Here is a 25,904-nt window from a genome sequence, read left to right as displayed (position 1 = left end):
AGTCACGGCTGATGGAGTCCAACAACTCTCTAGGAAGAGGAAAAAGCCATTTGTTCCTCAACGCCTCATCTTCAACCAACTTATAATGAATGATTGTGACCGAGTGACCAGAGGTTAGCATCTGAGCAAGGATTGTAGCGTACAATCGGTCACGGTGGCACAGCGGTAGAGTTGCTGCCTTCGGTTTCCTCCCACACTCCAAAGACATACAGGTTAATTGGCTTGGTAAATGTAAAAATTGTCCCTAGTAGGTATAGGATACTTCCAGTATAGTCCCTAGGCTCTTGGGAAGTGATGATCACAAGATACAAGATACAAGATAACCAAGTTCCTACCTGTTCTCCACTGCCTCAGAAGGCAGTGGAGGCCAATTCTCTGAATGCATTCAAGAGAGAGCTAGATAGAGCTCTTAAGGATAGCGGAGTCAGGGGGTATGGGGAGAAGGCAGGAACGGGGTACTGATTGAGAATGATCAGCCATGATCACATTGAATGGCGGTGCTGACTCAAAGGGCCGAATGGCCTCCTGCACCTATTGTCTATTGTTTATTGTCCATTGTCTATTGATTGTAGTTCATATGTGCATAAGACTTACGTTCTAAGTTCTAGGAGCAGAATTAGGACATTCGCCCCATCAAATCTATTCCGCCATGACTAATCTATTTTTCCCTCTCTCCTGCCTTTGCCCCATTACCCCTGACCGAGGGGGAACCCCTGTATGGCATTCATTGGAAACGGTTCTCATTCCTGGGATCATTCCGGGGATACCTTTTCCCATTGGGCAAAAGGTATAGACGTGTGAAACTGCGCACCTCCAGATTCAGGGCCAATTTCTTCCCCGCCTGTTTTCGGGCAACTGAACCATCCTACGACAACTAGGGATGGGTCCTGAACTACTATAGGGCTATCTTTGATCGGACTTTACTGGCTTTACCTTGCACTAAACGTTATTCCCTTTATCATGTATCTGCACACTGTGGACGGCTCAATGGCAATCATGAATTGTCTTTCCGCTGATTGGATAGCGCGCGACAAAAAGCTTTTCACTGCACCGCGGCACACGCGACAATAAACGGAACTGATCTAATATCCCTCTCTCACCGAAGGTATTTATTTCACAAAATGCTGGAGTAACTCAGCAGGTCAGGCAGCATCTCAGGAGAGAAGGAATGGGTGACGTTTCGGGTCGAGACCATTCTTCAGAGTGATGTCAGGTGGGCGGGACAAAGGAAGGATATAGGTGGACACAGGAAGATAGAGGGAGAACTGGGAAGGGGGGGGGGGGGGGGGGAAGAGAGGGACAGAGGAACTTTCTCAGCGCGGGTGGAGCCGATATAATGAGCCAACTGGATCAGCCAACCCAGCCCGAGGTTGGCGCCTCAGATTTTCCAGCACAAAATGCCGTAAGGATTTTCGGCCCCAGGTAAGGTCGCCAACTGTCCCGCATTAGCCGGGACATCCCGTATTTTGGGCTAAACTAGTTTGTCCCATAGGGGACCGCCCTTATCCCATACCGGTAGGGGTTGCCAACTTCCTCACTCCCAAATAAGGGACAAAGTGTGACGTCACCGCCCCGCGCCCCACATGACCTCACCCAGCCAGCAGCCACGTGCTCCCGCTCCACCAATGGCAGCCGCCATTGGTGGAGCGGGAGCACGTGGCCGCTGGCTGGGCGAGGTCACATGGGGCGCGGGGCGGTGACGTTGCCCGTATTTGGGAGTGAGGAAGTCAGCACCCCCTGGCCCCAGGCCTTCTCCTTCCTTTTGCAACAACCCACGCACACCGACAGTATAAAAACTCCTGCCTTTCCCCCCCCCCCCACCCCCCACCAAAAAAAAATAATCCCGCAGCAAGAATCCGAGGCTTCCTGTGGAAACGGCAAATTCCTGAAGTGTTAAGCCATTTTTTGTTTTGCTGCACACGACGTAAAAGTTGCTCGAACTTCGGAGGGAGAAGATGGACGGAAAGCCAAGCGAGGGAAGACTATTCATTAAGAACTTGCTAACAATTTCCAACAATTCTCCAGGTGGTGATTTTAATGTTACCGAGAAATATATCCTTGCAAGTAATTTAATAATTCACCAGCGAGAGGAAATGCCAGTGGCAATTACATCATCAGAGAACGTTCATCATTCTGTTTGAGATGCTTGCAGGAGAGCTAGTGGTGATAAAGGGCTCCCCGGAGCACGAGCATGTGGTGCTTGAGGTGAGGGGAGGAGGGAGGGGGGAGGGTTTAGTGCTGTTCTGCTCCTCGGGTCCATTGTCCTAATAAATTACTGCCTCTGCTGCGTACAGCTTGCAGATGGAGCTCTGCAGCACAATTGTTGCTGCGCTCCAGTGGGAAATTAGAGAGGTGGAAAATGGGTAACCACATTTAACCCCTTCCGAGAACCGGGGAAGGTGCGTGGCTGGGCTGAGGAATGTGTGCGGAGAGAGGGAGATCCATCTCTTTCTGCCCTCACCTTCCCCCCTCCCCCCTCTCTCCCCCCCCCCCCCTCTCTCACTAACCCCTAGAAAGCAAAGATCAGGAAACTGTTTCCAGGCAACCTGATAGGATTGATTGATTGTGGAGCTTAAAGTATTTCAGGTTTTACACTGCTCAAAGCAGCGATTGTGTCTTCTTGGTCTTGCAACTTTCCATTCTGCTTTCTTGGCCTCCCTTTCTTGTCGGCACACGCTCAGGGTACGGTTTCTCGGCCTGTGCTTCGACACGATGTGACCATCCTTCTGCCGGTAGTGAACGCCACCAAGCAGTTCATCTTCATCCGTTTTGCGTTCACAGATACTGCGCGTGAAAACTTCGGCCCACCGAGCCCGCGCCGACCAGCGATTCCCCGCTCACTTACACTATCCTGCACACACTAGGGACAATTTCCAATTACACCAGAGCCAATTAACCTGCAAACCTGTACGTACTTGGAGTGCGGGAGGAAACTGGAGATCCTGGAGAAAACCACTCAGGTCACAGGGAGAAGGTACAAACGCCGTACAGACAGAACCCTTAGTCAGGATCGAACCCGGGCCTCTGGTGCTGTAAGGCAGCAACTCTACCGCTACGCCACCGTGCTGCCCTTCATTTGTGCAAAGCATCACAACAACACGGTCATTATCTGAAACTTCATTGGTACGGACGAACAGTCAAAAGCCTGAACAATTAATCCAATGATCTGAGTTAAAATTAATGTATGTTTTAAATGCAGATGGTGCAAATCTGACAACAAAAAATCTGACAAAATATGCTGGAAAGTCTCAGCAGGTCAGTCAGCATCTGTGGAAAGAGACACAAAGTTAACGTTAATTGTTTCTCTCTCCACAGATGATGCCTGATAGGCTGAGTGTTTCCAGCATGTTCTGTTTTCTCGACCTGAGTTTCCAATCCACCTTGGCAGCAGCAGAATCTAAGTTGAAAGCTGTTAAAAGTGTCTGAAACAAAATGTTTGTATCAGAGGTAAAAATCCACCTGAGATGTGAACAAAATGCAGAGTGCTGGAAGAACTCAGCGGGCTTTAGTCAGAGGGTGGTGAATCTGTGGAAGTTATTGCCACTGAAGGCCGGGGATATTATTAAGGTAGAGATAGATAGATGCTTGACAGATTCTAGTACAGGTGTCAGGGGTTACAGGGAGAAGGCAGGAGAATGGGGTTGAGGGGTAGCATTAGATCAGCCACCATTTAACTGGAGCGACTAGGCTTGTATACACTGGAATTTAGAAGGATGAGAGGAGATCTTATCGAAACATGTAAGATTATTAAGGGGTTGGACACGTTAGAGGCAGGAAACATGTTCCCAATGTTGGGGGAGTCCAGAACAAGGGGCCACAGTTTAAGAATAAGGGGTAGGCCATTTAGAATTGAGATGAGGAAAAATGTTTTCAGTCAGAGTTGTGAATCTGTGGAATTCTCTGCCTCAGAAGGCAGTGGAGGCCAATTCTCTGAATGCATTCAAGAGAGAGCTAGATAGAGCTCTTAAGGATAGCGGAGTCAGGGGGTATGGGGAGAGGGCAGGAACGGGGTACTGATTGAGAATGATCAGCCATGATCACATTGAATGGCGGTGCTGGCTCGAAGGGCCGAATGGCCTCCTCCTGCACCTATTGTCTATTGTCTATTGTCTATTTAATGGTGGAGTAGACTTGATGGGCCGAATGGCCTAATTCTGCTTCTATCACTTATGACCTTATGAATCTGTGGGGGAAAATTGACAGACATCATTTTGGGTCGGGTTCCCTCTGTGACTGATCCAGCCATAATGTAACTCTAGATTTACCTACGTGGTTGACACTTAACTCCTGAGAGAAGTAGTCACAATAAATGTTGATCACGTCAGGACCTCCTCTGAGTGAATGAATTAAATCATAGACTTAGTTTCAGTCTTAGAGATACAGCGCGGAAACAGGAACTTTGGCCCACCCAGTCCGCGCCGATCAGCTATCCCCGTACACTCCGTGTATCCTACACACCAGGAACAATTCTTACGTCTTTGGAGTGTAGGAGGAAACCGGAGCACCCGGGGAAAACTCACGCGGTCACGGGGAGAACGTACAAACTCCGTGCAGACATCACACACAGTCAGGATTGAACCCGGGTCTCTGGCGCTGCAAGGCAGCAACTCTACCGCTGCGCCAATTTGATGCTTGAAAGTTAGCATGGATTTGGTGGGCTGAAGGGCCTGTTTCCTTGCTCTGTGGCTCAATGTGCAGTACTCTCCAATGTTCCATATCCCCGGTTCTCTGTGCATGAATCTTTTAAAAGGTTTCAAGTCAAGTTCTAGCTCCAAAAAAAAAAATTGCGTCTCAGCTTTTTTTTTAAAGCCTTTCAGAACAAAACCCCAAACTATCATTATGCTCCAGTCTTTGCTTCCCAACACTTCAAATTATACTGCACAAATTGCTTGCAATAATACAGCCTGTTCTCTGGAGTTTAGAAGAATGAGTGGTGATCTCATTGAAATCTATAAAATTCTAACTGGGCTTGACAGCACAGATGCGTGGAGGCATTTTCTCCTGAGTGGTGTCTAAAACTGAGGGCCATGGTCTCAGAGTCACGGCACAATGGTTTAGGACTACCAGGCGGAGATATCTTTGGTCAGGGACATGTGAGCCTCTAGAATTCCACAACTCAAGTGCCCATCCGGGCGGTACATTTGGGATTGAGAATGATACAGTTTGCAGCACCAAGCAAATCATGAGGTATTTGGTGGGGTGAGATAGAGAGGCTGAGAACAAATGTAATTAATAACGGAGAACAGGTTTGAGGAGTTACATGATTTTTCCAGCTAATCCTTAAAACTGAGATTACATTAGTTCAAAGAATACGGCCTAATTCCCCAAGCTTTCAAGCACTGGAAAATGAGCGTACACGTTTTTTTTTAGCACAGAAAGTACTCTTTGTTTTACTGTAATGAAACAGTGGTGCAGCTGGTAGAAATGCTGCCTCGCAGCGCCAGAGAACCCAGGTTCGATCCTGACCTCGGGTGCTGCCCACATCCCAGAGACTTGCGGGTTTGTGGGATCATTGGCCTCTGTAAATTGCCCCGAGTGTGTAGGTGTAGATTTTTTTTTAGATTTTAGAGATCTACGGGTACTAACGGATGCACGGGATGATGGAATAACACGGAACTAGTGTGAACGGGTGATCGATTGTCGTGGTGGACTCAGTGGGCCAAAGGGCCGGTTTCCATGCTGTATCTCTAAACAAATCTCTAAACTAAAACATACTGCAGTGCGGAGTTTGGTAGGGGACCTAAAATGGCTGCCGCGAGGATTTTTGGCAAAAAGAAAAATCTCAAAATAAGAAACCATTCATTAATGTTGAATCTGGATAATTTATTTAGCAGTAGGTGTTGGAATCTTGGTAATTATCTATCCTGGTGTGCTGTGGTGGCTCAGTTCCCCTGAATAGATTCATGGCTGAGATCAATAGATTTTTAGATATTAAAGGAATGAAGGGGGTATAGGCTTAGTGCAGGGAAACGGAGGCGAGGTTAGTGTAGCTTAGAGTTTCAGCATGGAAGCGATCCCTTCAGCCCGAGTCCACTCGAAGGGTCTCGACCCGAAACGTCACCCATTCCTTCTCTCCTGAGATGCTGCCTGACCTGCTGAGTTACTCCACCATTTTGTGAAATAAAAACCACGCCAACATTGATCAACCGTTCACATTAGTTCTATGTTATTCCACTTTGGCATTCACTCCCCTGCACATTAGGAGCAACTCACAGAGGGACAATTAGCCAATAAACGTGCACGTCTTTAGGATGTGAGGAGAAACCGGGGCACCCATGCGTTCACGGGGGGAACGTGCAAACTCCACACAGTCAGCACCCGAGGTCAGGATCGAACCCGGGTCTCCGGCGCTGTGAGGCAGCGACTCTACCAGCTATGCTACAGTGCTGTCCTGAGGTTGAGAGATCAGCCATGAACTTATTAAAAGATAAAACAGGCACAAGGGACCGAATTGGCCTACTTCTATTCCAATCCAGATGTCATTATGTTTTAACAAATGATTAAAGTCTTACCTCTTTTTGATTACCTGTCTTTGATCAGAAAGAATGCGTCATTGAGTTGTACAGCATGGAAATAGGCCCTTCAGCCCACCGTTTCCATGCCAACCACCTAGCATTAATCCTACACTCACACAATGTTTTTCTCTCCACCAAACCCCCCCCCCCCCTCATTCGACCATCTTCTTACACACTGGGATCAATTTACTCAGAGCAATTAGGTTTGTTGAAGTCACTAACTGCCGTTTTTTTTGTTGTTTTTGATTTGTGCAGTTATTAACAATCTCTCATGCCTAGTCACTTTTTTTTAAACTGCAATTAAGTGTTGTGGAAAATTTCCATCTGGGAAAATCTTTCTCCAAAATGTGGCAAGGATTGCACCATCTTAATAGGATTAGTTATAAAGGGAGAGGAAAGAGGAGTTGTTTACACTAAAAAAAACACCCTTGTTGATCTTATTATTGTAATCAATCAAATAGAGAGAGTGCAATGATAGCCAACAGTATTCACAGTGGCACAGCTGGCAAAGCTGCTGCCTCACAGCTCCAGAGACCCGGGTTCAATCCTGACCTCAGGTCCTGTCTGTGTGGAGTTTGCACGTTCTTCCTGTGGCTGAGTGGGTTTCCCCGGAGTGCTCCGGCTTCCTCCCACATCCCAAAGACTCGCAGGTCGGTAAGATTAATTGGCTGCTGTAAATTGTTCCTAGCTTGCGGCTGAGTGGCCTGAGAATCGGGAGAGGAGGAATTAATGGAATTGTGGGGAGAATGAAAATAAAGTTCACGAGTTCACAAAATTCCAGGAGCAGAACGAGGCCATTCTGCCCATCAAGTCTACTTCGCCTTTCAGTCACGGCTGATCAATCCTGCCCTCTCAACCCCATTCTCCTGCCTTCTCCCCATAACCCCGGACATGAGAGGATTGCTGTGAGTTAGGACACCCAGGATGGTGCTCTGGAATAATAAGGCCAGTGGTAACAAAGATATGAAACAGCTGATTTTAACAAAGGGGTGGAAAAGTGTGCACAGCACATCCCAAGGTTCACAGTGCCACAGGATTTGCCAAGAGTCTGGTTTACTTTAACACTTCGTTAAAAGGAAACAGTTCTCGAGTGTAAGAAAATAACTGCAGATGCTGGTACAAATCGAAGGTCAGCAGGTCAGGCAGCATCTCAGGAGAGAAGGAATGGGTGACGTTTCTGGTCGAGACCCTTCTTCAGACTGATGTCGGGGGGGGGCGGGACAAAGGAAGGATATAGGTGGAGACAGGAAGATAGAGGGAGAACTGGGAAGGGGGAGGGGAAGAGAGGGACAGAGGAACTATCTAAAGTTAGAGAAGTTGATGTTCATACCGTTGGGCTGCAAGCTGCCCAAGCGAAATATGAGGTGCTGTTCCTCCAATTTGTGGTGGGCCTCACTATGGCACTGGAGGAGGCCCATGACAGAAAGGTCAGACTGGAAGTGGGAGGGGGAGTTGAGGTGCTCAGCCACCGGGAGATCAGGTTAGTTAAGGCGGACAGAGCGAAGGTATTGAGCGAAACGATCGCCGAGCCTGCGTTTGGTTTCGCCGATGTAAAGAAGGTGACATCTAGAGCAGCGGATACAACAGATGAGGTTGGAGGAGGTGCAGGTGAACCTCTGTCTCACCTGGAAAGACTGTTTGGGTCCTTGGATGGAGTTGAGGGGGGAGGTAAAGGGGACAGGTGTTGCATCTCCTGCGGATCAGTTCTCGAGTGGATCAGTTGGGACACAGAAAAATCTGCTGAGGTAGGAATGATCCACTGAACTTTGAATTACAACACAGTCTGTCAGTCAGTGGATGCCCAACTATCCTTGGACTGGACCTTTAGTTTTTTAGTTTTAGTTTTTGAGATACTGCATGGAAACAGGCCCATCGGCCCACTGAGTCCGCGCCGAACAATGATCACCCATATGCTACTTCTATACTACATAATAGGGAAAATTTACAGAAGCCAAATAACAAACCTGCACATCTTTTGGACGTTAGAGGAACGCGATAAACCCGGAGAAAACCCACACTGTCACAGGGAGAATGTGCAAACTCCACACAGACATGCAGTCTCACCAATGTCTTATACAACTGCAACATGACCTCCCAACTTCTATATTCAGTACTCTGACTGATGGCCAAAGTGCCAAAAGTCTTTTTGACTACCTTATCTACCTGCCACTCAATAGACAATAGACAATAGGCGCAGGAGTAGGCCATTCGGCCCTTCGAGCCAGCACCACCATTCAATGTGATCATGGCTGATCATTCTCAATCAGTACCCCGTTCCTGCCTTCTCCCCATACCCCCTGACTCCGCTACCCTTAAGAGCTCTATCTAGTTCTCTCTTGAATGCATACAGAGACTTGGCCTCCACTGGCTTCTGAGGCAGAGAATTCCACAGATTTACAACTCGACCTTCAAGGACCATGTACCTGTGCTCCTAGATCCCTCTGCTCTACAACACTACCCAGAGGCCTACTTTTACTTGTTCGACGTCCCAAAATGCAACACCTCACACTTCTCTGTATTAAATTCCATCACCCATTCCTCCACCCGCCTGGCCAATCGATCCAGATCCTGCTGCAATCTTTCACAACCATCTTCACTGTCTGCAAAACCACTCACTTTAGTATCATCAGCAAACTTGCTAATCTTGCCCTGCGTGTGTTCTCATCCAAATCATTGATGTAGATGGCAAACCCTGAGGCACACCACTACCGAACCCAGCACCGAACCCACCGAAGCCCAGCACCGAACCCTGAGGCACACCACTACCGAACCCAGCACCGAACCCACCGAAGCCCAGCACCGAACCCTGAGGCACACCACTACCGAACCCAGCACCGAACCCACCGAAGCCCAGCACCGAACCCTGAGGCACACCACTACCGAACCCAGCACCGAACCACCGAAGCCCAGCACCGAACCCTGAGGCACACCACTAGTCACGAAGTTCTACACTTGCTTCCCTCTCTCTTTTTGCAGTATCTGCATGGGTTGATTGTTCTCACGCGTGGCAGGAGTACAATCTCTGGACAGCACGCAAAGCACAGTTTTTCACCATATTCCGTTACACTTAACAATAACAATAACCCAATACCAATGCTCTATATCCAACCTACGCTGGACCTCACCTGCATCCATTTCAGAGGCCTAGAGGGAACCTCAGCGTATTGCTTATTAATTATGCGATGCTTAACTGACAGTGTTTGGTGTGGTGGACCAGTCAGCTTGGACATTCACTCTCTATGGGAGCTATACTAGCAGGGTTTAATGGGGCAAAATAGAAACAACTTTTATTCTGCAGGTCTGAATTTAATTATGTTCATGGCATGAGTCTAATTGATTGGTTTATGTGATTGTGCTGTGTGGTCCGTGTTTAAGTTTAATAGATTGCTGGATACCAAAGTTGACTGAGTCGTAGAGTCAAAGAGTCACACAACGCATTACAGATCCTTTCACCCAATCATCAAGTACCCATCGATACTAATCCCACTAATCCAGCACTTAGTCCAAAGCCTTCTATGCCTAGTGCGTATTTTTGAATCTATATACTAAAACTCTCGTTTGTTTGTTTGTTTGTTCCTGACCTACAGCCAAAACGGTACATGATAGCGCGACCAATTTTAGGCCCACCTTACTCACCGTCGTCCCTTTGGTGCTAATGGAAGAAGTTTCATTGAAATCGGTGTTATATATTTTAAGTTATTCACATTTTAAAGTTTAAATCTATCTCCTAGGGAGGGAGGGGGGAAGGGAGGGAGGGGAGAGGGAGGGAGGGGGTGGAGGGAGAGAGGTGGAGGGGGGAGGGTGGGCGGGGGGAGGAGGGAGGATAAGGGGGGTTGAGGGGGTTGGAGTGGGGGGGGAGGGGAAGAGGGGAGGGGAAGAGGAGAAGGGAGGGAGGGAGGGGGAGAAGGGAGGGGGAGGGGGGGAGGGAGGTGGGGGGGAGGAGAGGGTGCTGTACCAATGCAGTAGAGGTTTGGGCCCAACGGGTCCACTTGGTCTAGTACTTCTTAACTGGAGTGAGAGTCTCTGCTTCCATCACCCCGTCAGAGAGTGTGCTCCAGATCCCAACCATCTTCCAAGTGTAAAGATTCCTCCTGAGATCCCTTCTAAACCTCTTCTGCCTTTCCCCTAGACCCATGCCATCTAATCATCTGCTATCTGCAAACTTTATTCTATCTAAAAGTTTTCTAATGAGTTTTCTAATATCTACCTAATCTAGTGCGGCACAGTGGCGCAGCTGGTAGAACTGCCGCCTCACAGCACCATATACCCGGGTTCGATCCTGACCTCGGGTGCTGTCTGTGTGGAGTTTGTTTGTCCTCCTTGTGACCGCATGGGTTTCCTCCAAGTGCTCCAGTTTTCCTCGCGCATCCCAAGACGTGCGGGTTTCCAGGTTAATTGGTCTCTGTAAAAATTGCCTTTAACATGTCGGGAGTGGATGTGAAACTAGGATAAAATAGAACCAGTGTAAACGGGTGATCAATGGTCGGTGGGACTCTGGAACACTGGGATTTAGAAGGATGAGAGGGGATCTTATCGAAACGTATAAGATTATTAAGGGGTTGGACACGTTAGAGGCAGGAAACATGTTCCCAATGTTGGGGGAGTCCAGAACAAGGGGCCACAGTTTAAGAATAAGGGGTAGGGCATTTAGAACAGAGATGAGGAAAAACTTTTTCAGTCAGAGAGTTGTGAATCTGTGGAATTCTCTGCCTCAGAAGGCGGTGGAGGCCAATTCTCTGAATGCATTCAAGAGAGAGCTAGATAGAGCTCTTAAGGATAGTGGAGTCAGGGGGTATGGGGAGAAGGCAGGAACGGGGTACTGATTGAGAATGATCAGCAATGATCACATTGAATGGCGGTGCTGGCTCGAAGGGCCGAATGGCCTACTCCTGCACCTATTGTCTATTGTCTATTGACTCGGTGGGCTGATGTATCTGTTTCCATGCTGTATCTCTAAATTAAATTAATCTACACAATACCACATAATGTTCTTTCTATTTTCATAGAGTTTAGGTTTCCTGGAATGCTAATTTAAGAGAGAAATCAGAAGAGAATTGGGTAGGACAGAGCTGAAGCAATCTTGGTCGACCAAAGGTGAATTGTACACGTGTTGTCCTCTGATCAACCTTTAGGATTAGTTCAGGGCAAACAGCTCTGGGATATAACTACTTGCATATTGTCGAATGACAACTGCTCCTGGCTATCTTGCCAGAGGAACGCAAAGTAAGCACCTGTAATAGACATGACCACATGCATAGCGGTCACGAGTGGGAATTTCCCTTCAGAATATCGTGTTCCTGTCCTTTTTAATGAAAATGTACAAGGCCCCAAGGAAATGTTTGTTTGTTTCCTCTATCCCTGCTGACAATTCACACTGTTATGCCGTTATGATTTATGGTGGAAGTGTCTCTGTCATGCAGGCAAAGCCAATGATTAGGTCTCCTGGTTTAAAATGTACCAAGAAATGTTGATGGGATGAGTGTTCCTACCCATCTCATCGCCTCTTATACTCTTAAATGATTTTAGAGCGGCAAAGAAGGTTTATGGTTTCCTTGCCTCCATCAGTCAGGGCTTTGAGTATCAGGAAGTTGGGGTGGCACAGCGGTAGAGTTACTGCCATTCGGCGCTTACAGCACCAGAGACCCAGGATCGATCCCGACTACGGGTGCTTGTCTGTATGGAGTTTGTACGTTCTCCACGTGATCTGCGTGGGATTTCTCCGAGATCTTCGGTTTCCTCCCACACTCCAAAGGCATACAGGTTTGGGGGTTATTTGGCTTGGTATCAATGTAAAAATTGTCCCGAGTGTAGGATAGTGTTAATGTGCGGGGATCGCTGGTCAGCACGGACTCGGTGGGCCGAAGGGCCGGTTTCCGCGCTGTATCTCTAAACTAAACCAAAAGTCTTGTTGCAACTTTATATGACTTTAGTTATGCCGTATTTGGAGTATTGTGTGCAGTTCTAATCTCCCATTACCGGAAGGATATGAAGGCTTTGCAGAAGAGGTTTACCTGAATGCTGCCTGGATTAGAACATATTACCTGGAAGGAGAGGTTGGACAAACTTGGATTTGGTTTTTTTCTGGAACTTTAGAGGTCGAGGGGAGACCTGATAGGCGTGTATAAAAATTATAAGAGGTATAGATAGGGTAGACAGTCAGAACCTTTTTCCCAGAATGGAAATGTCAAGGACTGGATGCCATAGCTTTAAGGTGAGAGGGGGAAGATTTAAAGGAGACTAGAGCAAGTGGACCCGTTGGGCCCAAACCTCTCCTGCATTGGTGCAGCACCCTGTCCTCCCCCCTCCCCTCTCTCCTCAACCCCCCCCCCCCTCCCCTCTCTCCTCAACCCCCCCCCCTCCCCTCTCCCTCCTCTCCCTTCTCCCCCCCCTCCCCTCCCCCTCCCCTCCTTTTAAACTTTAAAATGTGAATAACTTAAAAAATATAACACCGATTTCAATGAAACTACTTGCATTATCACTAAAGTGACAATGGTGAGTAAGGTGGGCCTAAAATTGTCGCACTATCGTGTACCGTTTTGGCTGAAGTTCAGTCACAAACAGGATAACAAACGAGAGTTTTAGTATATAGATGTGAGGGGCAACTTTTTTTACACAGAGAGTGATAGGTGCCTGGAACTCGCTGCCAAGGGCTGTCGTGGTGGCATATATGATAGTTGCCTTTAAGAGGCTTTTAGCTAGGCACATGGATATTCATAGATTGGAGAGATATGGATCGCGTGCAGGCAGAGGAGACTAGTTTAATTTGGCATCATGGACTTTGTGGTCCAAAGGGCCAGTTCCTGCACTGTACTTTTCTGTTCCATGAATGCCATTTTGTGTTGTTTGTGATTAGGTCTCCTGTTTTAATGTTTGTGTTGTCCTTTGTAAGCGGAGCACCAAGGCACATTCCTTGTATATGCTCCTACTTGGCCAATAAACGTATTCATTCGTTCATTTATGTAGCTGCTTTACCATCAGAGGTTGATCAATCAGTACTGATATTCTGGGATTATTTTCCCCAAGTTACTGTTTCCTTTGACCTGCCTTCAAATACTCTTCAATACATCTCCTCGTTCTTTTTGATCCCTTTCGCTAGTCAAACATCACAGCTAATAAATCGTTGCGTTTGTCTCTCTGCTTTCTGAAGTCCTCTGATGTTTTCTTTTCACGCGGGAAGTATTAGACGAATGAATAAAACTCAGGTCGGGCGATGGCTTTGCTGAATGCCTCCGTCCTGTCCACGGGATGACCCTGACTTACAGTCATCTGTCACTTTAATTCCACATCCCTCTCCCTCTCCGACCTCTTTATCTTCAGTCTCCGATGCCGTGTCAACGAGGCAGAGATAATAAAGCGCGAGGAACAGCACCTTAGCTTCTGACCTGACGCTTTACAGCTTTCCGGGCCCGGCACTTAATTCAACAATTTCTGACCGTGGTATATAAAATTATAAAGGGGATAAATAGGGTAGAGATCAGAAATCTTCTCGTCCCATGCTGGCAAATAGTTTTAAAGTGAACAGGAGGTTTAACGAGGACTCGGCTTGTATTCACTGGTGTTTAGAAGGATGAGAGGGGATCTTATAGAGACGTATAAAATCATAAAAGGACTAGGCAAGCTGGATGCAGGAAAAATGCTCCCAATGTTGGAGCAAACAAACCAACCTCACTTCCATTGACTCCATTTATACCTCACGCTGTCTCGGCAAGGCCAGCAGCACGATCAAGGACGAGTCGCACCCTGGCCACTCCCTCTTCTCCCCTCTCCCATCAGGCAAAAGGTATAGAAGTGTGAAACTGCACGCCTCCAGATTCAGGGACAGTTTCTTCCCAGCTGTTATCAGGCAACTGAATCATCCAACCACAACCAGAGAGCAGTCCTGAACTACTATCTACCTCATTGGTGACCCGAGAACTATCTTTGATCGGACGTTACTGGCTTTATCTTGCACTAAATGTTATTTCCTTATCATGTATCTGTACACTGTGGGTGGCTCAATTGTCATCATGCACTGTCTTTCTGCTGACTGGTTGGCTCGCAACAAAAGCTTTTCACTGTACCTCGGTACACGTGACAATAAGCTAAACTGAACTAGAGTTACAGTCATAGAGTCACACAGCACAGAAACAGACCCTCCAGCCCAACTTGCCCATGTCGACCAAGTGCCCCATCCACACTAGGCCCACCTGCCCACATTAGGTCCATTAGAGGCATGTGGACCAACCTTTCCTATCCATGTACCTGTCCGTATGTCTTTTAAATGTTTTTATAGTTTCTGCCTCAACCACCTCCTCTGGCGGCTCGTTCCATATTCCCATCACCCTCTGTGTGAAACTCCCATGGTAGTTAAAGTGTAAAAAAAAATCAAAGGTTAAAGTTTGTAAAAAAAAACAATGGACTCCACACTTTTCATTTTGACATCCCCCTCATCAAATTAAAAGGAAAGTGTATCTGAATTTCGTGTCATATTTATATTACATTTTATTTAATAACTACGGGATGGCATGAAGTTAAATATTTGACAAGCTGATGTGTTCAGTGGGGAACTGGACAGAGTGAATACAGTCAATACTATATTTAGCATCGCTTAATCCCCCATTGGGAGTGTTAAGGTTTGCTTTAGGACTTTAATAATGCAAATTTCAACTGGAAGAAAGTCAACTAATCTATACACGATTGAGCCCGTGAATTGCCTGAGCATTATCTAGAGAATTGGACATTCCCACAACAATCCGGCATTGTTTCCATCACTGCATTTCTTTCTTCCCTTCAGTCACTTGTTATTAGATATTAAATTCCATTTACAATATATCAATAGAATATACATAACAGTTCATTCCTCCATAGATTCTCTCTTATAACTACCTTGTAAGTCTTGTTCTTTACCGTGGAGAATTTTTCCTTTCATTCCCTTATCTCCATCCCCTCTCTTGTACCCTTCCCATTAAACCTTTATTCTCCGTGTTTACCTCTCCCGATGCTTTTGCCTCAGTGGACAAAATAACGGGAGATGCTCTTCCAGCTTTCCTGGAATAATACAAGATCTAATTAGGTTCTACCATCACACAACCCAACCTCCTTTCCATTGACTCCATTTACACCTCACGCTGACTCGGCAAGGCCAGCAGCATAATCAAGGACGAGTCGCACCCCGGCCACTCCCTCTTCTCCCCTCTCCCATCGGGCAAAAGGTACAGAAGTGTGAAAACGCACACCTCCAGATTCAGGGACAGTTTCTTCCCAGCTGTTATCAGGCAGCTGAACCATCCTACCACAACCAGAGAGCAGTGCTGAACTACTATCTACCTCTTTGGTGACCCTCGGACTATCCTTGATCGGGTTTACCTTGCACTAAACGTTATTCCCTTGTACAGTAGTGTAATGCACTGTAAACACATTGTACACTGTACGGCTCGATTGTAATCATGTATTGTCTTTCTGCTGCCTTGGATAGCACACGACAGAAGCTTTTCACTGTACCTCGGTACACCTGACAATAAACTAAACTGAACTTAACTTAACTGAACTGAACGAGACTTGGTTATTCCAATGTTTTTCTGTCTGCACAATCACCTTGTGCTGAAGTACAATCGCCTGCATCAAAACTCGCTCAATATCCTTCACCTATCAACCATGTCGTAGAGTCATTGAGTTATACAGCATGGAAATATCCTTCACCTATCAACCATGTCGTAGAGTCATTGAGTTATACAGCATGGAAATGGACCCTTCGGCCCAACTCATCTATGCCATCCAGGATACCTTCCCAAGCTAAAAATAGATGCTAAATGTTGAAGCAACTCAGCGGGTCAGGCAGCATCTCTGGAGAAAAGGAATAGGTGACGTTTTGGTTGGAGACCCTTCTTCAGACTTCTTTTTCTCCAGAGATGCAGCCTGACCTGCTGAGTTACTCCACCATTTTGTGTCTATCTTTGGTGCAGGTCTGTCTGCACATGATCCATTTCCCTCCATTCCCTGCATATCCATGCGGCAATTTAAAAGCCTCTTAAATGCTGCCATTTCTTCGGCCACCACCACCATCCCTGACAGATCATAATAGTGATTCCCCTTTGGGGAAGTCCAGAACCAGGGGTCACAGCTTAAGGATAAGAGGGGAAGTCTTTTAGGACCGAGATGAGAAAACATTTCTTCACACAGAGAGTGGTGAGTCTGTGGAATTCTCTGCCACAGAAGGTAGTTGAGGCCAGTTCATTGGCTATATTTAAGAGGGAGTTAGATGTGGCCCTTGTGGCTAAAGGGATCAGGGGGTATGGAGAGAAGGCAGGTACAGGTTACTGAGCTGGATGATCAGCCATGATCATATTGAATGGCGGTGCAGGCTCGAAGGGCCGAATGGCCTACTCCTGCACCTATTTTCTATGTTTCTATGCTTCTATAGTGTATCGGACCACTGTCACTAATAGATGTGCAGCTGTTCAAAGAGGACACCACTTTCTTCTCAACAATATTGATAGTTGGCCGTAAATGCTGGACTAGGAAACATTGCTCCCTCTGCTGCCATCATTATCTTTAGACTTTAGAGATACAGCACGGAAACAGGCCATTCGGCCCACCGAGTCCATGCCGACCAGCCATCATCCCGTACACTAACACTGTCCTACACACCAGGGACAATTTAGAATTTCACGAAAGCCAATTAACCTACAAACCTGTACGTCTTTAGAGGGTGGGAGGAAACCGGAGCACCCGGTGAAAACCCACGTGGTCTTGGGGTGTACGTAAAAACCCTGACCCCGTAGTTAGGATGGAACCCGGGTCTCTGGTGCTGCAAGGCAGTAACTCTACCGCTGCGCAACTGTGCCGCCCTGAAAGTCAGAAGAGCAATCTCCAATGTCAACTTCCTACGCACTGAATGTTGTCTCGGTGATGCACAATAGTCAAAGATGAAGTGAAGTTTTGGAAGAGATGGACATATTTCAATGCTGCCGACCTGCTGCTGGTCGCCACGGCAACCTCCAGTTGCATGGACTTTTATGTCAAGCCCCCGCCCAATTCCCATTGAAAGCACCCATGCCTACCCACCTGTGTAGATGAATCTTCCTGGAGCGCCCTTGCAGAACTGTTTGGACTTGTAGGACAATGTGACTTCCACCACTCCGGGGATGTGTCGAGGGGGAGTCTGCACTCGGATGGCATGGGGAGTAATCAGCTGAAATGCAGGAGAGAAGCAGAGAGTTTGGTTACCATTGAAGCTCAACACATTTGACAGAATCCTCCCAATTCCACCTGAAGATCGGTCCCGACCCCAAACATCACCTAGTCCTTTCCTCCAGAGATACTGCCTGGCCCGCTGAGTTACCCCAGCCTTTGGTGTCTGTCCACCTCACTGGTGTGTGATGCTTGGAGTCATAGAGTCAGATAGCACAGAAACAGGCCCTATGGATCAACTCATCCCATTCCAATCTAAGCTAGTTCCATTTGCTAACATTTGCCCCATATCACTTTCAATAGACAATAGACAATAGACAATAGGTGCAGGAGGAGGCCATTCGGCCCTTCGAGCCAGCACCGCCATTCAATGTGATCATGGCTGATCATTCTCAATCAGTACCCCGTTCCTGCCTTCTCCCCATATCCCCTGACTCCGCTATCCTTAAGAGCTCTATCTAACTCTCTCTTGAACGCATTCAGAGAATTGGCCTCCACTGCCTTCTGAGGCAGAGAATTCCACAGATTCACAACTCTCTGGTGAAAAAGTTTTTCCTCATCTCAGTTCTAAATGGCCTACCCCTTATTCTTAAACTGTGGCCCCTTGTTCTGGACTCCCCCAACATTCAACCTTTCCTATCCATGTACCTGTTCAAGTGTCTTTTAAATGCTGTTATGGTACCTGCATCAACTACCTCCTCTGGCAGCTCATTCCATTTACCACCACACTCTTCAGTGAAAAGGTTGCTCCTCAGGTTCCTACTAAATCTTGCCCTTCTCACCTTAAACATATGTCCTCTTGTTTTTGATTCCCCTACCTACTCTGGGTAAAAGACTGTATTCGCCCTATCTATTCCCTCGTGATTTTATGCCTTTGTTTATCGTTAAGGTAGGGGAAACAATAACAGTGACGGAAGAGAAATATACTTTCCATTTATTAACACTCCATCCTATTTTCACCTTCAACTGGTCTATCTCCCTGTCTCTGCACCCTATTCTGTAACCATGATTGTCCTAATGATTTGACTGGTCTAATCCACACTACGTTATTGCTAAGCCCAGTCACTGCTTTTTCTCCTTTTCACTTCAGTGCTAGAATATAGAATGATTCCATTGTTTTTAGTTTTAGTTTTAGAGATAGGTTCAGCAGTTCATAAGTGATAGGAGCAGAATTGGGCCATTCGGCCCATCATGTCTACTCCGCCATTCAATCATGCCTGATCTATCTTTCCCTCCCAACCCCAGTCTCCTGCCTTATAGACAATAGACAATAGACAATAGGTGCAGGAGTAGGCCATTCAGCCCTTCGAGCCAGCACCGCCATTCAATGCGATCATGGCTGATCACTCTCAATCAGTACCCCGTTCCTGCCTTCTCCCCATACCCCCTCACTCCACTATCCTTAAGAGCTCTATCCAGCTCTCTCTTGAAAGCATCCAACGAACTGGCCTCCACTGCCTTCTGAGGCAGAGAATTCCACACCTTCACCACCCTCTGACTGAAAAAGTTCTTCCTCATCTCCGTTCTAAATGGCCTACCCCTTATTCTTAAACTGTGGCCCCTTGTTCTGGACTCCCCCAACATTGGGAACATGTTATCTGCCTCTAATGTGTCCAATCCCCTAATTATCTTATATGTTTCAATAAGATCCCCCCTCATCCTTCTAAATTCCAGTGTATACAAGCCCAATCGCTCCAGCCTTTCAACATACGACAGTCCCGCCATTCCGGGAATTAACCTAGTGAACCTACGCTGCACGCCCTCCATAGCAAGAATATCCTTCCTCAAATTTGGAGACCAAAATTGCACACAGTACTCCAGGTGCGGTCTCACCAGGGCCCGGTACAACTGTAGAAGGACCTCTTTGCTCCTGTACTCAACTCCTCTTGTTACGAAGGCCAACATTCCATTGGCTTTCTTCACTGCCTGCTGTACCTGCATGCTTCCTTTCATTGACTGATGCACTAGGACATCCAGATCTCGTTGAACTCCCCCTCCTCCTAACTTGACACCATTCAGATAATAATCTGCCTTTCTATTCTTACTTCCAAAGTGAATAACCTCACACTTATCTACATTAAACTGCATCTGCCATGTATCCGCCCACTCACACAACCTGTCCAAGTCACCCTGCAGCCTTATTGCATCTTCCTCACAATTCACACTACCCCCCAACTTAGTATCATCTGCAAATTTGCTAATGGTACTTTTAATCCCTTCGTCTAAGTCATTAATGTATATCGTAAATAGCTGGGGTCCTTCTCACCATAACCCCTAACACTTGCACTAATCAAGAATCTATCTATCTCTGCCTTAAAAGTACCCATTGGCTTGGCCTCCACAGCCTTCTGTGGTAATGAATTCCACAGATTCACCACCCTCTGATTAAAGAAATTCCTCTTCGTCTTCCTAAAGGAACTTTCTTTAATTCTGAGGCTATGACCTCTGGTCCTAGACTCTCCCACTGGTGGAAACATCCTCTGGTACAGAGTGGTAACAGGGTAAGCGGCCCTTTGGCACATCAAGTTGATGCCGACCAGCAATCACCCTTACACTAGTTCTATCCGACACACTCTCGGGACCATTTACAGAAGGCAATTAACCTACACATCTGAACCTCTGGAATGTGGGAGGAAAGTGGAGCACCCGGACGGTCACGGGGAGAATGTACACAATCCATACACACAGCACCCGTAGTTAGGATCGAATGTGGGTCTCTGCCGCTGGAAGGCAGCAAATCTACCGCTGCACCTTTGTGCCCCCCCCCCCACCTAAACAAAATTGCCTCAACAAAATATCTTCCCTTCCGTGGTGGAGTCCCTTGTATGCCAATTATTCTCCTCAACCCATGGGAGTGCAGAGGCGACTATTTAACACTGAGACACATCAGGATCCATTCCCTCCTGTGTCGGCACTTTACAGCTCAGAGAGGGGCCTCTGGATAACTTTCTTCTCGGACTCATCAATCGGCTGCCTGCTGTTCCCTTGGTGCTGACTGAACTGATTTTGGCTCACTCTGCACTGTGCTTGGCTCGAGTCTGACTCACTCCCCTGTCCTGCCTCAGTTCCTCATCAGGCAGGGAGACCAGTTATGGAGTTGGAAGTCGTAATGGAAGCTGGCAGATTCAACAGCAATGAGGACTTTTGACTCAGAACAGAACTGTAGCCTTTCACAAAAACTACCTGGGACAATTATCCCATTCTTACAATGGCCTTTATCCATTTCTTATCATTGTCATAGAGTCATACAATGTGGAAACATGCCCTTCGGCCTAACTTGCCCACACCGACCAATGTGCTCCATCTACACTAGTCCCACCTGCCTGTGTTTGTCCCATATCCCTCTAAACCTACCCTGAACACATACCTGTCTAAATCTTTCTTAAACATGGCAATAGTACCTGCCTCAACTACCCCCTCTGGCAGCTCATTCCATACACTCTTTGTATAAAAAAGTTACCCCTCAGGTTCCTAATAAATCTTTCCCCCCTCACCGTAAACCTATGTCCTCTAGTTCTCAATCCTAATCTGGGCTAGAGACTCTATGTTTACCAGATCTATTCATTTCATAATTTTGTACACCTCTATCAGATCACCCCCCTCATCCTCCTGCGCTCCAAAGAATACAGCCCTAGCCTGCTCAACATCTCCCTATAGCTCAGACCCTCGAGTCCTGGCAACATACCCATAAATCTTCTCCGCACCCTTTCCAGCTTGACAACATCTTTCTATAACAGGGTGTCCAAAACTGAACACAATACTCTAAATGTGACCTCACCAATATCTTATATAACTGCAACATGACCTCCCAACTTCTATACTCAATACCCTGACTGACGAAGGCCAATGTGCCGAAATATTTTTTGATCACCATATCTAGCTGTGATGCCATTTCAAGGAACCATGTATCTGCACTTCTAGATCCCTCTGCTCTACAACACTCCACAATTCCTTACCATTCATTATCCTGTGGCATTAGTTATATAAACCTCAGCATAATTGAAGAAGGGTCCCGACCCGAAACGTCACCCATTCCTTCTCTCCAGAGATGCTGCCTGTCCACCTGAGCTTTTTGTGTCTGTCTTCGGTTTAAACTAGCATCTGCAGTTCCTTCCTACAAATAAATGTATTAGCCTGTTTCCAAAATTCAATTGTTCCAGGCCCCAACCCTTTGTCGCCCAAGCTTACCCTCCTGTTCCCGTGAGAACCCACCTCACTCCAAACCAGCATTGTGCCAAAGAGGACTTGCAATCCATCGAAAAAGTTGTCCCCGATAATGATAACCATCGCACCTCCAGTAGTCCATCCTTCACTGGGACTGATTGCCTTGATGCATGGCGTGGCTAAGCACAAAGAAATAAGATTACTAGTACTTCATGACACATTTATCATTAATACTGTCGCAGTCATCGATGCCGGGCTTCCTCCTGAGATCCAAGTAAACATTTCTCTCCTCCACTCTGTTTTTGAAGCAGGAAAATGAAACATCGCTTTTTCTGTTAAATCATTGATGGGATACGGCTTGGATTTTATTGCCGGTCTCTATCTGTTCTGAAGAACTCGGTCAGTACCCCAAACAAACCCCCTAAACGTTTGTCCCCTCGATCATTAACATCCACTGGCTCAGTGCACATGACTTGCAAAACCGAGTTAAGTTTAGTTGAGTTTAGTTTATTGTCACATGTACCGAGCGAGGTACAGTGAAATACCATTGTTTGCGGGCTAACCAGTCAGCTGAAAGACAATACATGATTACATTCCAGTCATCTGCAGTGTACAGATACATGATAAAGGGAATAACGTGAATAACGTTTAGTGCAAGATAAAGCCAGTAAAGTCCAATCAAAGATAGTCCGAGGGTATACAATCAGGTAGATGGTAGCTCAGCACTGCTCTCTGGTTGTGGTAGGATGGTTCAGTTGCCCAAGAACAGCTGAGAAGAAACTGTCCCTGAATCTGGAGGGGTGCGTTTTCACAATTCTGTACCTTTTTGCCTGATGGGAGAGGGGAGAAGAGGGAGTGGCCGGGGTGCGACTCATCTTTGATTTTGCTGCTGGCCTTGCCGAGGCAGCCTGAGGTATAAACAGAGTCAATAGAAGGGAAGTTGGCTTGTGTGATGGTCTGGGCTGGCACTTCTCAGGGCTATTCTAAGACCACCCACGTGACCGCGTGGGTTTTCTCCGAGATCTTCGGTTTCCTCCCACACTCCAAAGATAACCATATAACCATATAACAACTACAGCACGGAAACAGGCCCGTTCGGCCCTACCAGTCCACGCCGACCACTCTCTCTGACCTAGTCTCATCTACCTGCACTCAGACCATAACCCTCTAATCCCCTCTTATCCATATACCTATCCAATTTACTCTTAAATAATAAAATCGAGCCTGCCTCCACCACTTCCACCGGAAGCCCATTCCATACAGCCACCACCCTCTGAGTAAAGAAGTTACCCCTCATGTTACCCCTAAACCTTTGTCCCTCAATTCTGAAGCCATGTCCCCTTGTTGGAATCTTCCCCACTCTCAAAGGGAAAAGCCTACCCACGTCAACTCTGTCCGTCCCTCTTAAAATTTTAAAAACCTCTATCAAGTCCCCCCTCAAACTTCTACGCTCCAAAGAATAAAGATGTGCAGGTTTGCAGGTTGATTGGATTGGTATAAGTGTAAATTGTCCCTAGTGTGTGTAGGATAGTGTTAATGTGCGGGGATGGCTGGTCGGTGCGGACTCGGTGGGCTGAAGGGCCTGTGTCCCTGCTGTATCTCTAAACTAAACTAAACACAGACCATAGAGCATTGCAGCACAGGCCCTTCAGCCCACAATCTCTATGCCACACACAATGCCGTTAAGTTATCTCCTTTGCCTGTACGTGATTCGTATCCCTCCATACCCTACATATCCATTGCCTATCTAGAAACCCCTTCAATGCCACAAATGTATCTGCCTCCAGCACCACTCCAAGCAGTGTGCTTCAGGGGATGAGGAAAAACATTTTCAGTCAGAGAGTTGTGAATCTGTGGAATCCTCCGCCACAGAAGGCAGTGGAGGCCAATTCTCTGAATGCATTCAAGAGAGAGCTGGATAGAGCTCTTAAGGATAGCGGAGTCAGGGGGTACGGGGAGAAGGCAGGAACGGGGTACTGATTGAGAATGATCAGCCATGATCACATTGAATGGCGGTGCTGGCTCGAAGGGCCGAATGGCCTACTCCCGCACCTATTGTCTATTGTCACCCATCATTGGCCTTGTAAAAAAACGCCCTGCATATCTTCGTTTAACTTTGGCCCTCTCACCTTAAAGCTAAGTCCTCCAGCCTTTAATATCTCCACACCGAGGAAAAACTTTCTGACTGTCTAACCTCATACTAGAGTTTGCCCCTCATCATGTTATACACTTCTATCATGCACCCCCTCAGTGTTCAATCCTTCAATTCAAGTTAGTCCAACCTCTTCTTATAGACCCTCTAATCCAGCAGTATTCTGGTAAACCTCCCCTGTACCCTCACCAAAGCCTCCACATCCTTCTTGTGAGCTCTGATATAAATCAGGATTCAGATTCAGATTCAGATTTAGATTAGTTCATTGTCATATACTCCAGGGGGCAATGAAAGCCCTTGTTCCCTTAAAACTCACAGAGTAAACAGAGGATAGATACAATGACGGAAGCAGAATAGCAGAATGATGCAAGGGTGCGGTCCAAAAATATACTGAAGCCAATAACAAAAGGATCAAACTAGGTAGGGTTAAGAGTGAAAGTTTGTTCAGCATCTCGGGAATGGGAGGAGCGGAGGAGGGGGGGGGGGTGTAAAGGTAATTGGTTTAGGAGCCCAATAGCAGTGGGGAAGAAGCTATTCTTAAGTCTGGGCTTCCAGGCATTCAAGCTCCTGCATCCTTTCCCCATAATGTAGAAGAAAGAAACAGAAAAGGCCAGAATGGCAGATATCCTTGACGGTACTTCCAGCCTCCCTGATGCAAGGCACCGTGAACATAGACTGGATAGAAGGATGGGACAAGCCTGTGATGAAGTGGGCTGTGTTCATCAAAGATAACAGAGCAGAGCAAGATAGACCACTCGACCCTAAAAACCGTAGTACATCACGGCGCCATTTTAGTAGGCAGAAACCTGCAGAAACATTTAAAAAGGAAAATAACAAAAATCTGTGAATTGATAGATGAGATATATTCTGCATTTTTATGGTATCATCGCACACCAGGGGGCGCCACACGATGGCTGCCTCGCCTACAGTCTGTCTGTCCTTTTCAAACTCTTTTGTTATTTTTAGTAAGTTTTAAAAGTTTGTGTTAATGTTCTCTGGTTTGTTTTATGTGGGGGTGGGGGAGGGGGTCGGGGGATTTTTTTTTTCAATCTCTTACCTTGCCGGAGATGCGATTGTTTTCCGGATTGTATCTCCGGTCGCTCTGCGGCCTAAGATCACGGAGCTGGAGGCCTTGCCTGGGACTGACCTCGAGTCCCCGCGGGGGCCTGGACTTATCATCTGAGCCTGCGATCCCTTGCCTGGGATCGACGCTCCAATGCAGCCTGCGGACTTTAAAATCAGGAGCTCGCAGTCTCGGGTTGAGACCGGTCGGGAGCTCCAAAAGCTGCACGAGGTTCGACTAGTCCCGACCCGGGGTAGATCGCTGGCGCAGGGGAGCTGAGATCCCCCCCCCTCCCACCCGATGAAGGAGCTTAATCGCCCCGACCAGGAAGGCTCGCAGCCAGCTACGGGAGTCAAGATCGTCCCGTCAACGGAAGGTTAGAGGCCCCCGACCGCTGGAGGACAAAGAAGGGAGAGATTGAACTGGTTTTTCACCTTCTATCACAGTGAGGAATGTGGAGGGGTCACTGTGGTGGATGTTCATGTTAAAATGTATTTTGTGTGTCCTGTTGCTTTTTACTGTTATGACTAAGTTCCTCGTATGTTGCAGAACATATACTTGGCTAATAAAGTTTTATTGTGATTGTGATTGTGATTGTGATCCTGTTCCCCCAAAACAATGATTACACTGCGAGAGGCATAACGGACGGCGGGTTTGCCTACTAAAATGGCTCCTTTGCGTACTACACTTCAGTATAGGTGATTTTCGACGGAGTGGTCTGTCTTGCTCCACTCCATTATCTTTGGTGTTCACCACTCTCTGTGTGTTCAGGTTGTCTTAGAAGTGGTGGTATCCCTGTGCACCTAATGATCTTCTCATTCTAGTTGGTGGAGGTGACAGG

At 47.0% G+C, this 25,904-nt stretch overlaps 1 protein-coding gene across 1 annotated transcript in view; it reads right to left on the bottom strand.

Annotated features, from left to right (window-relative positions):
* The window catches only part of LOC144610286 (transcription factor COE2-like), a 249,166-nt gene that overhangs the window by 47,355 nt on the left and 175,907 nt on the right, over positions 1-25,904 (bottom strand). The window contains exons 11-12 of the mRNA XM_078428875.1: positions 21,897-22,027; positions 17,559-17,685 (exon numbers count right to left, since the gene is read on the bottom strand). Of these exons, the coding sequence (XP_078285001.1) occupies positions 17,559-17,685; positions 21,897-22,027 (258 nt within the window). The remainder of the gene's footprint in view (positions 1-17,558; positions 17,686-21,896; positions 22,028-25,904) is intronic.

Source organism: Rhinoraja longicauda, chromosome 36 (genome assembly GCF_053455715.1).
Source record: "Rhinoraja longicauda isolate Sanriku21f chromosome 36, sRhiLon1.1, whole genome shotgun sequence".
NCBI classification, from domain to species: Eukaryota; Metazoa; Chordata; class Chondrichthyes; order Rajiformes; family Arhynchobatidae; genus Rhinoraja; species Rhinoraja longicauda.
This window is presented reverse-complemented; position numbering and strand designations above follow the sequence as displayed.